Consider the following 15,708-nt stretch of genomic DNA (forward strand, 5'->3'; position numbering starts at 1 on the left):
TTTTGTTTGTTTAGGTTTTTTTAACTTATCCTTTTCATAACTTAAGAGTTTTGGAAACAAAACATGAAAAGAAATGGTGTGGAAGGGGGTATCATTTTAACACCCACTGTTGCAATGTGCCTGAGAAAAGACTTTGTATACGAGTTACAAAATTACACATCTGCTAATGTTCTGCTGTCTTGGGGGGAAGGAGGGAGAGATGACAGCTTTTGATGAGCTTTAGTTATGATTTGGTTTTTATGCATTTGACACTGGATAGAAATAAATGCTGTTTATATGCAGGTGTTTAGTTGGAGTTTTTTTGTTGTGGTTGTTTCTGGCTTTTTTTGTAGCTAAGATGAGGCTCTTTGGAGTTACAGTTTTGCTATGTTTGTTTGAAATGAGTGATTTGAGAAAGCTGTCTGTACTATAAGGCTGTTAGGATAATGTAAATATTTAAAATTGGTAAGTCTTCATTGTTAGCCAGAGAACTTAAATCCTGATTAAGATTACTCTTCTGGAATGTTTCTTGAGCTACCTGAGAAGTAGAGTAGTTGTTTTGCGTTTTGCATATCTGTGTAATATTGTCTGCTATACAAACCATAATTAGGAGGGAAAAAACCCCAACTACTTCTTTAATAGGGGTGAATGAACATTAAAAACCTGAAGGGAGTTTTTATCTATGCTTCCTCCATCTAACTTGTCTAATAATAAATTACTGGGCAGGTTCTAATGAGCATATTCAGTAACTTGACCCAGAGATTATTAGGTAATAAATCAAATCACAGTAAAGAAAATAGAGAAGATTTAATCCTGTAAAATACTATTTATCATAAACAATGCTTTTAATTGGAACCTGTTGACCATGAATGTGTTCTTTGAAGAAAGGTTTCTCTGATGTGATGTTGGGGACGTTCTGTTTTCCCTATAAGAGTATCATCAATAACATGGTTGTGAGGCCACTTTATTCAAGCTCATCCCCAATTCTTTTGATCTAGTTGTGTGGTATAAGCTTTTTCTCCGTATTCTAGAGGAGTGTTGACTCTCTGCAGCTGGATACTCTGCAAGTATTATTTCTGGGGTTTTCTGTTTGTTTTTGTTTGAAAAATCAGAAGAAAAACTTCAGGAAAAACTATTAGTGTTTCTTGCCTGTCTGCATTTTCAGCTACTTGGTTAAAGCCTCACTGACTTGATGTATTTACCTACTGAAATGATGATTGTTGAATAAAGAGTGGCTGCTGGTCTTAGAACAGCTTCATGCCTGGGCAATTTCTTTCTCAAGGCTTTCTACTGACAATGTACTGCTCTGTTGAAGGCTGGTAGCTGTGTTCTCCACTGACTTTCTGTGTTTATTCCTTTTAGCCTGGCTTTCTGATGAGAATAAGGTCTTTTCATTGTACTATCTTAAACATCTTCCTTAATTTAACAACCCATAAGTTCTTTTCAAACATCTTGAGAGTCTGAGTTTCAAAGGTAATTCACTGTCTACAAGTCTTGTTAAAATAGCCGTACACATAAAATATGTCTCCTACTTAGCAAAATACTGTGGCTTGAGATTCCCCTTACTACAAAAGATATCTTAAAGTTCAAGTTTCTAGGGGAACTTTATTTGTGTAACTTGTGTGCCTTCCTAATGACAAAAGTTAATGAACTTCTAGGCACAAATGTGTAGGAAATCAGTCCTGATTGCTTTTTTTATCTACTTTTCTTGGTAACAGTGGATTTTCATTGGGTTGAAGGCAGGGGTGGAGGAAGAGACAGTATCTCCATGAGTCTTCAGTAATACTGACACATATGTAATGCATAGATATATTTTTACTTGCACAAATCTGTTATAGAATACTGTTAAACCAAAAAACTGTGGTTATTGCAGTTGTTCGTAAAAAATAGAAGATTCTGGCCTAAAATGCAAAGGTAAAAGGCTAATATTGGTAATATTTTGGTTTAGATGGTACTGCTATCTTTAATTACAATATGATTATAATACAGCTGGACATACTAATCGTAGTTTTAATCTGGTTAGTACAGTTAAAAGTGATAACGACATGTGCTGACAAAGACTTCCATGGTGTCTGTGCGAGTCTTCTTGAACCTTGCGGCTATATTAGAGTTGCTGGCCTGTACTGATGTCAATGCTACCACGTTCACACTAGTTACGTCAGCCTACGTGGACAACTGGAATTCCATTTTATGAGTAGATGCTTTGTAAATCAAATTAATAGATTTGAAGTAGTTAACAGCATGTGGCACCAGGGGGAGTAAATAGGCTATATTTTTGAAGTGCTAGTTATTAGGACCTTGCTTCATACATGTGTTTTAACAGATTATTTCCTAAGGGTTTAGAGATATCACCAGAATTTCAAACATGTTTCATAAATTACATTAAAAAATAAATAGAATAATTACACTTCATAAATAGAGTGTAGTGTTCTCTTGAAGTATTTCTGCATCAAAAACTTCAGGCAAAGCAAAAATATTGTGTGAATTCGCATGTCATCTTGAACAAGGCCCATTCTTATTTCATGAAAAATAACAATTTATACTGCAGCTTCACTGTATGTACTATCAAAACAAGCAGCAGTTAAAAATAAAAATTTCTGCCTCATATTCCTTTAAGGACAGTTGACAAAGAATAACTTACTATGGTTTCTATAGAATACTGAATTAAGATCAATATCTCGCAGTATATATATGAAAATTTGTATGTCTTATTCAGCATCTGTATTTTCATCTGAACTTTCTCAGTATCTGGTCTCAGTATTCAGTACCCCTATTTTTTATTTTTTTTTTTGTCATGTGCATCTTGTTCTTTATTGGACCAGCACTAGCCATCCTAAGTTAATGCCTTAGATGTAAAAGGAGCATGTTATGCTGAGAGAGGAATGTTGCTGGCATCCCTGCATGTTTTGGTTCTGTAAAAGCTTCCAGTGTCCAGTCAGTATTACAGTGGGTATTGCCAGCCTGTCATCTGAGACGGAAATTGTTTGTTAGAGGGTAGTTCTGATTCTAATGTGTGCTGTTCCATAATTAATTACAACTAGCTAATCTGTTTGTAAATACTCATCTGTATGTTCAAGAAAATTACAAACTCAAGATGTATGGGTATTCAGTGGGATAACATTCTTTTAAAGACAGACTGAAAACAGAGAACTCATAATATCAAGGGTTCTTCTATCAGTTTCATCTCTCCATAAATACTGAGAACAAAATTGAAATTTCTTGTGTGCTGTGAACCAAAGCTTTAGTCAATTGTTAGTTCAATGACAAGTCTAATATATATAGTGTGTTTAATATAATGTAAGCAGAGGGATGAAGAACTTTGCATATTTGTTATCTTGGTTAAAAATAGAGCAAAAGGACTGTAACCACTTTGATCATTGTGGTGTTTTCACCATAGTTCTTCTGACTGATCTTGTACCAAGTCACATTTATAACACCTGAGTCACAGGAAGTCTAAAGGGTGGAAGAATCAACAACAGTGGCTAAAGCTACTGTCTCTTAAAGCGGGGAAAAAATAGGACCTATGGTGATGTCCAAAAAAGTCTCTGAGGAAAAGACAATCAAAGCAGATTAGCCAGAATTGTCATCACTGAATGAGGTGAATGGTATTAGAAAAGCACATAAATGACCCTGGAATATGTGGGAAATACCAGAAGTTAGTCTTGGATCTCCTAACTGTATGTGGTTATGATTGGTGGGCAGCTGCTGTAGGGCTGCAAATACGTCATTCAGCTTTGCAGATCGTAACACCTACTGACATACCCATTTTTAATTGTCTGTCTGACTTTTGGAAACAGTGTTAATATCTACCAGGTTCAGCAGAGTTGACATGGGAAAAGCTGGTTTATTTCTATGCCTGTGACAGAGTCACTATGGAAGTCCCTGGGAAATAAAATGGTGCTGCTTACTGCAGCCTTTCGAAAAACAGTCTGTAGAAGGTCTTTTCCCTGCATTTCTGGACCACTGGAACATTCATTTAGCTGCATAATGTATGAATGGTCAAGCAGCCCAGCATTGATTCCCAACTTTTGCTTAGTCTGCTGACATGCTTTGCCAATTCTGCAAGCAGCATAACTTCAGTAAATTTGATCTGTCATTGTAGCAAGCCAACATAGTTAATTCAATGTTCAGAGGACAGGTGGACACAGAAATAAAATAATTTTATTGTCTAGCGGAATCTAGTGCAGCTTGAAATTACTATGCATGTAAGAACCAGTAAGGAATAAATAAGGGCTTCTTAAAAAAACACATTAGGTGAAATTGCTGTAATACAGAGTACATGCTGAAGGATATAGAGGGAGATACTAAAGAACTGTTTCTTGGAATCCTCTTCCCAAGTTATGGGGAAAGGGAGGAGTACAGAAATCAAAGTGGACAAGAAGTAGAATGTAGTATTGGGTTCATTAAGCACTGAAATACTTCTGAATGCAGAGTGTGAACGTGTTTTCATTGCACTGCACAATCCTTCAAGAATTTACCAAATTCGTATTATTTAAAATATATTTCACAAGCTTCACAGTACTGAATGTTTGACGTTGCCAGAGTGAAAAACAAAATTAACCGAAACAGTGTTCAGATATTTTTTTTTTTAATATTATTATTATTTTCTTTCATTGCCAGTTTTCAACAGGTGTGAAGGGAGGGAAATTTAAATGTTCATTTGCAAGGTTCTTTAAAGATTATGCCACTAAGTTAAACTTCAGGAGGCCTAACTGACATGTTTGGTGCAACTGCACTGCTTGGGCTATCCATTCTGCCTCATGTAGAACTATGTAGGTGTATTTCTTTGGCACTTCATTCTTCTATGTACTGCACGTGCATTAATACACCCCTGATCCTGTAGCCATGCATTAAGGGAGGTATAAAAGCAGTTCAGTGCTACTTAACCTGCCCTTCCTTCAGGTTGCTAATTTTTAAATTTGTGTAAGACATGTAAGAGTCCTGATATAACATCATTTAATAAAGCAATGAATGTGAAAGGAGTTGTTTAATATCCTGTTTTACTAATGTACCTCTTTGACTTTTCGAAGGGAAGTCACTCCACCAAAGTGGAAGCTGTGGTCCGAACACTGAAGAGAATTCAATTTAAAGATCCAGGGGCTAAATCCTTAGTTTTCTCAACGGTATTAATCACCATTTTCTGTCTTGTCTTTGTGTGTGTGTGAGTTTAAAGCTGTCATAATATTTTCAGGAATTAGTTTAGCTACCAAGATGTTGAATCACTCTGTACAGCCACTTGATTGTTTTGAGAATTTGTAGGGCAGTTCATGTAACTGAGACATGAACAATGATCGTATTCAACAGATGTAAAAGCTTGTTTCTTTAAAGGACAAACAGATTTATATGGGAGCATTAAATATTCTAGATATTTTTAAATGTAATGTCTAGATATTTTTAATACATTGTAAAACTTTGTGTTGGCTACCAATTTCTTTTATTCAGGCTGATCTTTTTACTTTTGTTACTTAGTTTTATGAAAGATTCAGTTCATGGCACGCATTTTTTTTTACCTTTTTTTTTAATTGCAGTAAAATGCTAGTATTTTGAAAGGCCTTTTTATCTACTCTTTCTTAGGGAAGTTAATTAGTATATTTTACTTGTCATTGCTCTTTGTAATGTTGAGTTACTTTTTATTGTGGTTTTTTTTTACAGTGGCAAGATGTGTTGGACATAATTTCAAAAGCTTTGTATGACAACAACATGATTTTTTCTCAAATCAATGGAATTAATAAATTCCAGGTACATAAAGAATATCTTAATTATTTTCAGTGGGGAAATATTTGATCCTTTTACTTCATTGCTTCATTTGAGAAACTGAAAGAGCAGCAAATTTGTTTGGCAGAAGCTTTGTTATTTAACTCATTAATTCTAAAAATCATAATCACAAAAAAACCTACAGTTTAAAGGCTTTGGAGACTACATTCACTTTTGAGAAAGAAGCATTGGCGTGGAATATTAAGGATGAGATACACTGATCAATGTTGCAAGAAGTTTTTTGTCTTCCTTATAGCTATTGAGTATCTGTTCTGGGATGACATGTCTTAGGTCAGTCAGGCTGCAAGATTGTCTGTAGTAACTGCTGTAATTTCTTGAAAATATAGAGATGTCCCCCACACTCTTTACCAAGGAACCTTATGCTCTTGTGGTGTTTGCCTTTTAGGAAAATCTCTCTGCATTTAAATATGATCCCAACATCAACATTTTGCTGTTGCCTCTTCACACTGGTTCCAATGGACTAAATATCATTGAAGCAACTCATGTTCTGCTTGTGGAACCTATTCTGAATCCTGCACATGAACTACAGGCCATTGGCAGAGTACATCGTATTGGCCAAACAAAGTAAGAGTTAAAATTACATTGAGTTGTTTAGATATGGTGCAGAATAGAACTGCATACTGTAATCAGAATACATCTAGTTCACTGAACTTCTCAATTTTGGACATGAGGGTATTCATAGGAATCATGTTTTTAAAGATGATCATATTTTTCTGTCCCTTATCAAAGTTAAAGTTTGCAAAAAATACACAATGCGTAGTCCTTTTCTGCAACAGAGGTAAGAAGCAGAAGCAAATTGCATTTAGGTATTTAGGAAGAGTATAGACTCTTGAGTCCAAAATCCTGAAAAACCTTGTTCAGCTGCTGCCCTATTTTATTGATGTTGTTGATGACTTATTTTTTAACTCTGAAGTTCTGATTGTCAGCATGTCCAGAAATGCCTTACCTTTGCAGGTCTGAGCAACTCGCCATTTATGTCCTATGTGGCGAAGTTCAGGCATGGCCCTTCCTAGTTTCCTTGAGAGGCTCCTAGCTGGTCATTCCCAGCTCCAGATTAGGAGCTGTGTAAATTGTTAGGGGGGTTTGGGGTGGTTTTTTTGTTTTAGTTTGGTTTGCTTTTTACAAAAATAAAGTTGTAGCACACGTTCTTTAGAACTCATAAATTCTTAAACCACCGTTCTGCCCTCACTCCTCTCTAAATCTTTTTGAAGACATTAATGAGTTTGCATATCTCTTGTTTCAGTTTTGTAAATTTTACATGGGTGGTACTGAACACTTAACAAAGGTTTTGAAAAATTTGTCCTAAACAGATAAGAGCTGTATGTTTTTTGTTAGGTTTCATGTCACTTAAAAAATAATTTTAAAACCCTGAACATGAAGAAGAAAAATAGCTGGAATCACTTCTGGAATAATTATATTCTAGAATAATAGTGGGGTTTATGTTCTGGAAAAGGAGGCAAAGTGAGAGGGCATGATTGAGCGTGTATGTGAAAGAATATTTCTGAACAGGTGGATATTTGGGTGTGTTGGTAAAGATTTTATAATTAACTGTGCATTCATAGGAAAGATTGATTGCAACAGCCTGAATTATAATTTTACATGATGCTGGCACAAAAGGTCTGCCAAAAACCTCACAATAAAACCAGAAAGAAAAAGTGCTGTACTTCTTAGGAATAAGGCTTCAGCAAGGCTTATTTGAAAAAGGGCTGTGTCCAAATACAGTGAGCATAAAGGAATATTCTGTTTGGTTTCACTGGTGCAACTATTACCAGTTCAGTTGAGTTCTTTCTTATGTCTCTTTTTTTTGGGTAGACTGTCTGTCAATCACAAAGTATTCCCCCAGCATTCCTCTGTGTAATGTTACCTGCCAGAGTTTCAACTTAAGATCTTAAAAGCATCCAAGCACTTTCAAGGGTTCATATCTTGAAAGATGTTTTATTGGGGAGCCTGGAGCAATTTCTCATTTTTGTCTTTAGATCTGTGTTTTTTCCATTTCACTCTCTCATGTTTGGCATTTCTTTTTTTATTACAGCTTTTCTTTTTTTTTTCAATTTTAATTCAGAAATGGAGTTCTTGTTTTATGTTTATTGTCATTTTGGGTTTTATATTTTACTGGTGTTCACAATTACATGTTTAGTGACTACAGTTGCTGACTTAAAAAAATTACAGAATTTTGCCAACTTCATGAACAATATTGTTAAAACTCTGGGTATGAGCTTTAATTATCCATTACACTGAACTCTGTCTCTTGGACTGATCTGTGACAATGCAGTGTAAAAGAAACATTGTATGTAACTAGTGGGCCAAAGTAATTTCTTTAAACGACAGGCTAGGCTCTTAAGGGCTGTTTGTTTATAATAGGGACACAGAAACCAAAACTTCAGCCAGCATCTGCTTTAGGAGTTTAGTTAATACAGTTTATATTCATGTAGTATGTAATCCAGTGGAATTGTGTGCTCTGGGAGGCACTAAACATACTTAAATTTCAGTGGAAGTTGTTAATCACCTTGATTTCTTTCTCAAAATGCAGAGGCATTTTTTCAGCACTCTTAAAATAATTAGTATGAGACAAAAATGTGTTATTGAACTTTGACAGTAACGGCGTAACTTCTGCTCACTTCTGGTCTTGTTTTCTTTTCTTTAAATGCATTCAGATCTACCATTGTTCATAGGTTCCTGATAAAAGCAACAATAGAAGAGAGAATGCAGACTATGCTGAAAACTGTAGATAGAAGGTATGTGTTGAATTTTTTAAAAAGATCATTATTGGACTGAAAATGAAAAGGTGGTTCTCAACCATAATTCTATTACAGTTAGGTATGAATATCGTATATATAAACTTTAACCGTTCACCTTGAAATTTGTTTTGATGGACAAAGTTTTAAGACTTTAAAAACTGATCTTTTAACCTGGTTCCAGTAACTTGAAGCTTAAAGTATTTGAATTCCCTGAAGAATATTTTAGTTACATTTTGTGTATTTTATTTCATAAAAGCCCAATTAATAAATTACATGTTATGATTTATCTTTTACCTTTTCCCTTTAGTATAAAAGCATTGCAATTAATGGAGTGATACTAAGGCCACCAGTGGAATAAGCTCTAATATAGGACATAAAAGTAATGAAAGAAATAATTAAAATTCTACAAACTTAGTCTGTCAATGCTGTGTCACACTGGTTGGTTTTGCAGTCAGTGCAGATGCTAGCTCATAAGTCAGTCTGGTGTGCAGACACAGAAAGCACTTTTCACTCTGTTTATCTTTTCAAAATCTATAAGCAGGGACAGAGTAGGAATGGAAGATGACACCAAGTTGGGTGGGAGTGTTGATCTGCTCGAGGGTAGGGAGGCTCTGCAGAGAGACCTGGACAGGCTGGAGCCATGGGCTGAGCCCAACTGGAGGAGTTTCCATAAGGCCAAATGCCGGGGGCTGCCCTTGGGCCACAACAACCCCCAGCAGCGCTACAGGCTTGGGGAGGAGTGGCTGGAGAGCTGCCAGTCAGAGAGGGACCTGGGGGTGCTGATTGACAGCCGGCTGAACAGGAGCCAGCAGTGTGCCCAGGGGGCCAAGAAGGCCAATGGCATCCTGGCTTGTGTCAGCAATAGCATGGCCAGCAGGGACAGGGAAGGGATCTCACCCCTGTACTGGGCACTGGTGAGGCCGCACCTTGATTCCTGTGTTCAGTTTTGGGCCCCTGTTCAGTTTTGGGCCCCTCATTACAAAAAGGACATTGAATGACTCGAGCGTGTCCAGAGAAGGGCAACAAAGCTGGTGCAGGGTCTGGAGCACAGGTCGTACGGGGAGCGGCTGAGGGAACTGGGGGTGTTTAGTCTGGAGAAGAGGAGGCTGAGGGGAGACCTCATCGCCCTCTACAGCTCCCTGAAATGAGGTTTCAGAGAGCTGGGGATGAGCCTCTTTAACCAAGTAACAAGTGATAGGACAAGAGGGAATGGCCTCAAGTTGCACCATGGAAGGTTTAGACTGGATATTAGGAAGCATTTCTTTCCAGAAGGGGTTATTAGGTGTTGGAATGGGCTGCCCAGGGAGGTGGTGGAGTCCCCATCCCTGGAGGCATCTGAGTCAGGTCGACAGCGCTGAGGGATGTGGTGTAGTTGGGAACGGCCAGTGTTAGGTTAATGGTTAGACTGGATGATCTTCAAGGTCTTTTCCAACCTAGATGATTCTGTGAATAAAAGTGGTAATTACATTCTTTATGCAGAAAGTATAAGAGGCTTGTACCTCTTTAACTATATTGTATACACATCTTTTGCTCTTAAAAATTATGAGACTAAGAATTTATGTGCATATCTTTGGCTGTAGTTATGAAAGATTTCAGCTTTAATTTTGAAAGAATGATTTAATCAGTTTCCATATCCATAAAGTAGCACTGCTTTTGCATAGGTAATTCAGATAAATATACAGTGGTTGCATGATCCAATGAGGGCTAATGTTTTGAAAGTAATATAAAACCTTATGCTTGAACCTGAAGCCAGTCCCTTAAATGTTAAGAGGGCAAAGCAGATTATCCCCTGTTCTGCTGCCTCTGCAGTGTTTGGTGTTGTCCACTGCTAGGGACAGTAGATGGACTTTGTGTCTTACTCAGAATGTGCAAGAGAAGTAGCTGATCAGTGTATGTATTTTCCGTGATGGAAAGTGTGTTTTCCTGCTGAGATTCACAGTTATTGGACTGTGAACTATGTGGTCTGTCTTCAGTGTGTACAGCTTGTTACTTAAGTTGATTCTTCTCTGATGTCTGCATGCAACTTTTTCCCACAGCCACACGAGCTCCTCCATGAAACAGTCAGAAGCCTCAGTTCTGACAGTGGCAGACTTGGCTGACCTTTTTACAGAGGAAACGGAAGAACTTGAGTAAAAACATTGGTTTGGCCTAATGAAATCAGAAAGTACATGACCTAATAAGCACTGGTATATAATCCATTTGATCTGTCATTCCTGTAAACATCTAACATTTGTCCATAACATCTATTAGAAATCAGAAAGTCTTAATTGTTACTGTTTTATTCTGTGGTGATGTCCTTAGCAGCACACAGTTCTGATAGCACTGGAGAAAAACTTGCACTTTGCACATTTTACAAAAACATGGATGTTATTCCCAAAGAGCATTTGAGCTGGATGCTAAAACTGAGATTTTTGGACCCTTGGCTGAGAGGATTTTTACCATCAAGTTTGATTGGCTAGTAGCTCAGTCTGAGAGCAAAACTATGAGGGTGGTTGGGTGGGAAAGAGAAGCAGAAAACACTAAAATTTAATTTTTTTTACTGTACAAAGAATTGTTGGAAAGAATGACTGTAAATTAATATTCTTCTAGAAAGGGCTTGTTAGCGTTTAATGCAGAGTTACTGAACGTCTTACTGATAACACTTTAAATGACTAATCTTTACTAATAATTTGGATATTTGTATTAGGCTTTTAGATATTCATAAAGACTTGTGACAGTTAAAAAAATCATTGTTAATGCTTACTCATTGCAAAATGATAATTAAATTATGCTTTTTGGATGTGTGTTGGTCTGGTAATCAGTTAAATACTTGAACTTACTGTACATGTTTTCACATATTCTTGAAGCCATGACTGATTTAGTGCTTTGTTAAAAAAAAAAAGTAATGTATTTGTTACAGAATTTTTTTTAAATTAATTGGTTAAGCTGCTGATCACTTCATAACCATTTGGTGTTGTGTACATTTTCTCCCACTTTTTTTTATCTAGTTCTCTCCCTTAAAGATACAGCAATCTAAATACTCAAGATAGATGAAATTAAGGTAGGCAGTCTAATTATTAGATACCTAGTCTTAAGTTAGATAATCAGTGGAGAGAGATGAAACTTGTGAAACCTCATCCTTAGATACACAAGATCACTCTATCTCTATTGACAGAGAGCTTGGAAAACAAATACAGGCTAACTTTTAGATTGCTGAAAGTAGGCAAGAAATTTTAAGTCTTTTGGCATAGATTATGGATACACATTTACATAACAACTTTTCTGAAGGTATTACAGATGCAAGCTCAGTTATGCACTTGATGTTAAACAGAATTTAGTCTTTAGAGACTGGGCAAATGGATATGCATAAGCAACAGGCTACTTCCCTCAAATTACAATATTTGCTATTTCAGTAGACAGTGTTTTCTGTGTATTTTAGAAATCTTGAGGTTGAAATGAAGTCCTTTAATAAATCTAATCTTAGAATTTTTACTCTAATCATATCTGCTAAATAGATTTACCATGTCTTATTGAGCTTCTTGAATTCTGCTTTCAGTCATACTACATTTGAGTTGCACTGTTTGGATATTAAGCTTTACCACATGGTAGACAAGTTTTCTGCTGCTGACAGCAAATGTGAATAGAATTTACATGAATAATACTGTATCAATAAGTGGGGTTTTGGCATTTATAGTGTGTTGTCCTTCTGGACCAATTAGATACTTTGTTCTAAAGACTATTTGAGTAAATTTACAGACAATGTATCTTTATTTCCAATATTTGTAATAGTGTTAGTCTTACACATTTTGGTTTGGAGATTACTGATCTTTTGCAGATTACAGTTTGCAGCAAGGAAAATAGAATAGATGGTAGATTTTTTATTTTTTTTTTTAAATGAGATTGATCAAAGAGTTTGCACTTCCATCTTCACCCTTGAACATACTGGGAACTCAGATGACCCTGAGCAACCTGATCCAGCTTCAGAATTGGCCCTGCTATGAGTGATGTGTTGGACCAGATGACCTCCATGGATCACTTCCAGCCAAAATTATTCTACAGTGAACTGGAGATCATGTGGTATAGACACTCCAGGAACTCTGAGGGCAGCGACATTCCAGTTTCCTCATTGTCCTCGGGGAATTTTAATATTATGCAACATAATGTGACTGAATAAGGAGCTGCTGTTCACTCTGAGAAATGATATATTTATGTTAAAAACTGTGGAAGCTCATAGTGTTTATGTTCATAGCTCCCATTTTAAATAACTAGATGTGGGAATAATAGTTGTCAGTGAATGTGAAGAAAGAAGCAAACTGAAAAATATCTGCTATGAGAGGTTTCCCAAGCTCTGCAAGTTATTAGCTTATTTATATAAAGATGGTGGCTTCATTGTTTATTTATAAAAATGTGGCTTTTGGATTCCTAACCGAAAGAATAGCTTCTCATCAAGCAGTTCATGAGTCTTTAGTCCTGAGTTAATTTTTTCTTATGCTCACATAACAGCATGTTCTAGGTGCTCTCCCAACGGCCCTGGAGGACCAGGACCTAGAGCTCTGGAGGTATAACATTAAAATGTGTACACTAGTTGTGTTAAAGCACTTCTTGAAATTGTAAGGTTGAACCATTGGAGTATACGGCATGTGTCGGTAGTAAAATGGATCTTTCAAGTTCCACATAATACTAAGTACAGAGACTCAATTAAAAAAATTATTTTGAAAAAGAAACCAAACTTTAATTTACTACTTTTTCCCATTCTTTGCAACATTTAGTTCCTTTGACAAAAGTTTTCTTTCAGACATCTTAAGACACCTCATGAGGTGAACTCTTTTTTTCTTTTTTTTTTTTTTATTCCTAAGGGTACAGCTTGTATGTCTGAAGTGCTTTTTTCTTATCAAAGCACAGTAAGCCTGTTTTCACAGTGTTGCCATGATTTTGCTATCAAGGGAACACTCTTTTGAAAGACAGTATCTTAACTGAGAGCAAGCTTTGCCCTATTGTAATAGTTCAAATAATACTCATAGAAATGGCATTTTTCACAGAAGACAAATATATAAATACTGACTGCAGTGTTCACGTGATACTTGTGTGGACATACACACAGTCATGTACAAGATTCTCACGGGTTCTGCTAAAACATGTAAACATGACCCAAGTTGACAGTATTGTTTATCCAGTGAAGTCAGCCCCTGTAAAAATGAGGCTTCAACTGGTTCCAAAGAGCTCAGTGCTGACCTTTCAACTCTTTCAGTTCCATGACAAATATTGGGAGGTTTTTTTTATTTTAGTTGTTAAGGATTTCAGGACAGGTTCTTTAGGTTCTTTTCCCTGTATATAAAAGTTCAGTGCCTTGTAGAAAAGAGCTGTCATGTTATTTAGGTTTTTGTAAAAACTTGATGGAAACAGTAGATTTCCTTGAACCACACAATACGATCGTGTTGGAAACTAAGGAGTGGATTCCCTTATGGTATTAAAATGAGCTCTGTGAATTTCACCGTGGATCTTTAAGTGAGTTTGTAAGTTCAGGTCCTCTTTGCTCTCTAAATCAGACTATGCCAGGAAAAGTTTTTCATCTTAACCTGTTAGGTAACTTTTTAGCATACTGATGAAAGTCTGGGCTACACTATAGTTTTAATGTAGATAATACAAAAGAATAATGTGCATGAGAAGTCTGAGGTAAATAAAGTTGTGTGTTAAGGAATGGACCTAAGAGTTGATTATGCTTTTTGTGAGAGAAGTCTTCCAAATCCACTTTTCTGCCAATATCTGTAGATGTATTCAAGCTGTCTGCCAGCAGTGCCCTCTACTTCAAAGGTAACTGTGCTTCAATACAAATGTGAGTGGAATTCTACAGAAAATGCACAGTTGTCTCTGGTTAAAACCATAATTAGACAGACATACTTCCTCCTGTAAGATTGTCTGGATTAGTGGCTGAGGAGCAGATAACAACTCTCTACCACTGTCTTTTTCTGACACAAACAGTGCTGTTCTCTTTCCATCCCTTTTTGCAATTCTTATGACTCCATTATATTTTCTAGGAGTCCCAGAATTAATTAGCAGCTGTGCTTCAGTTAAGTTGGAGGGGAAAAAGTCAGTGATGATCAATCTTGCATTGACCAGTGTAAGAAAAATTAACCTTGAAATTTATTGCTCCCTCAAGGTAAGGGATTAGATGAGTTTCTGAAGGAAAATCTGGGTATTTTTTTGTATCTATACATGGAGCCTGTGTCTGAAACTTTACTGCTTAAAATCTTTATGATAAACTTTTCTATAGACTGAAAGGCTAGTTGCAAAGCTACCGTGTCTGCTTTTCTTCCTTTTTTGGTGCCTGAAATAAGTAAGGTCTTGCAAGATTATATACTATAAATGTAGGTTAAAGAAATTTCATATTGGAGAAAAAAGGAGGTCCAAGGCATCCTTGTCTCTCCTTCTTGCTCTGTCTGTGTGTCTCCTTTTCCCTGTGTCTGTCATTTTGCCCCACCTCTGCCACCTCCACCCACCCCCAGCTCACTCAGTTCGTTACACAGAATGTTTGTGTTTGGCCAGTGGAAGTAGAATAAAACTGTCATAATCCAGAAAATTACTACAGTAAAACTAGTTATTGTGTTGGGGGTAAAGGGATTTTTAGCCTAGTATAAATTCTTTTTTGTACCTGCAATATCTTCATTTATACTTATTCTTCACCACTGTAGAAAATATTGAATTTCAGTCTGTTAACTTTTATGTTTCTGCTTTTTTTTTTTTTTTTTTTTTTTTTTTTTTATTGTACAGCTGACATATAAAAAGGACCTGGTAAACTAATTACTGACCAGTCAGTGAGGCTTACAAAGTTTTGGAATCATAAAGTGCACCTGAACCACTATCACAAGTCCCAGTGCATCCCACTGTTTTGTCTTCTCTTCTTTAGCGGAGGAAGAAAGAATAGATAGCTACTGAATCACTGTAGTACTGAATTCAAATCCCAAGTAGTCATATTACATATTCTACAGTCACACACCATGTGAAGACAACTGTTAGTTAAACTTGTAGTTTTCAAATGTAGTTAAGGAATTAAGTCATATGAGGAGTAAGTAAATGACACAGGGTTTCTAAATACTAGAATAATCCTACTTAGAAAATTGGGATGTGAGAAAACTGTAAACCTCTGGCTCAGTTTTCTTCTAGATACAAGACGTCAGCCTTCCAGGCTCTTTGTTCTGTATATTTATATATTTCACACAAGCAAGTGCCTAGCCCCATT

General features: G+C 36.4%; 1 protein-coding gene across 2 annotated transcripts in view; it reads left to right on the forward strand.

Moving 5' to 3' along the window:
* The window catches only part of SHPRH (SNF2 histone linker PHD RING helicase), a 55,578-nt gene extending 42,393 nt beyond the window's left edge, over positions 1-13,185 (forward strand). For both annotated transcript variants that reach the window (XM_026845111.1, XM_026845112.1), the window contains 5 exons: positions 5,010-5,102; positions 5,632-5,718; positions 6,140-6,318; positions 8,409-8,489; positions 10,529-13,185. In XM_026845111.1, the coding sequence (XP_026700912.1) occupies positions 5,010-5,102; positions 5,632-5,718; positions 6,140-6,318; positions 8,409-8,489; positions 10,529-10,625 (537 nt within the window). In that variant the 3' untranslated portion in view covers positions 10,626-13,185. The remainder of the gene's footprint in view (positions 1-5,009; positions 5,103-5,631; positions 5,719-6,139; positions 6,319-8,408; positions 8,490-10,528) is intronic.
* The last annotated feature ends 2,523 nt before the right edge of the window (positions 13,186-15,708 follow it).

The sequence above is a fragment of the Athene cunicularia genome, assembly GCF_003259725.1.
Source record: "Athene cunicularia isolate RWA chromosome 3 unlocalized genomic scaffold, athCun1 chr3_part1, whole genome shotgun sequence".
In the NCBI taxonomy this organism is placed as follows: domain Eukaryota; kingdom Metazoa; phylum Chordata; class Aves; order Strigiformes; family Strigidae; genus Athene; species Athene cunicularia.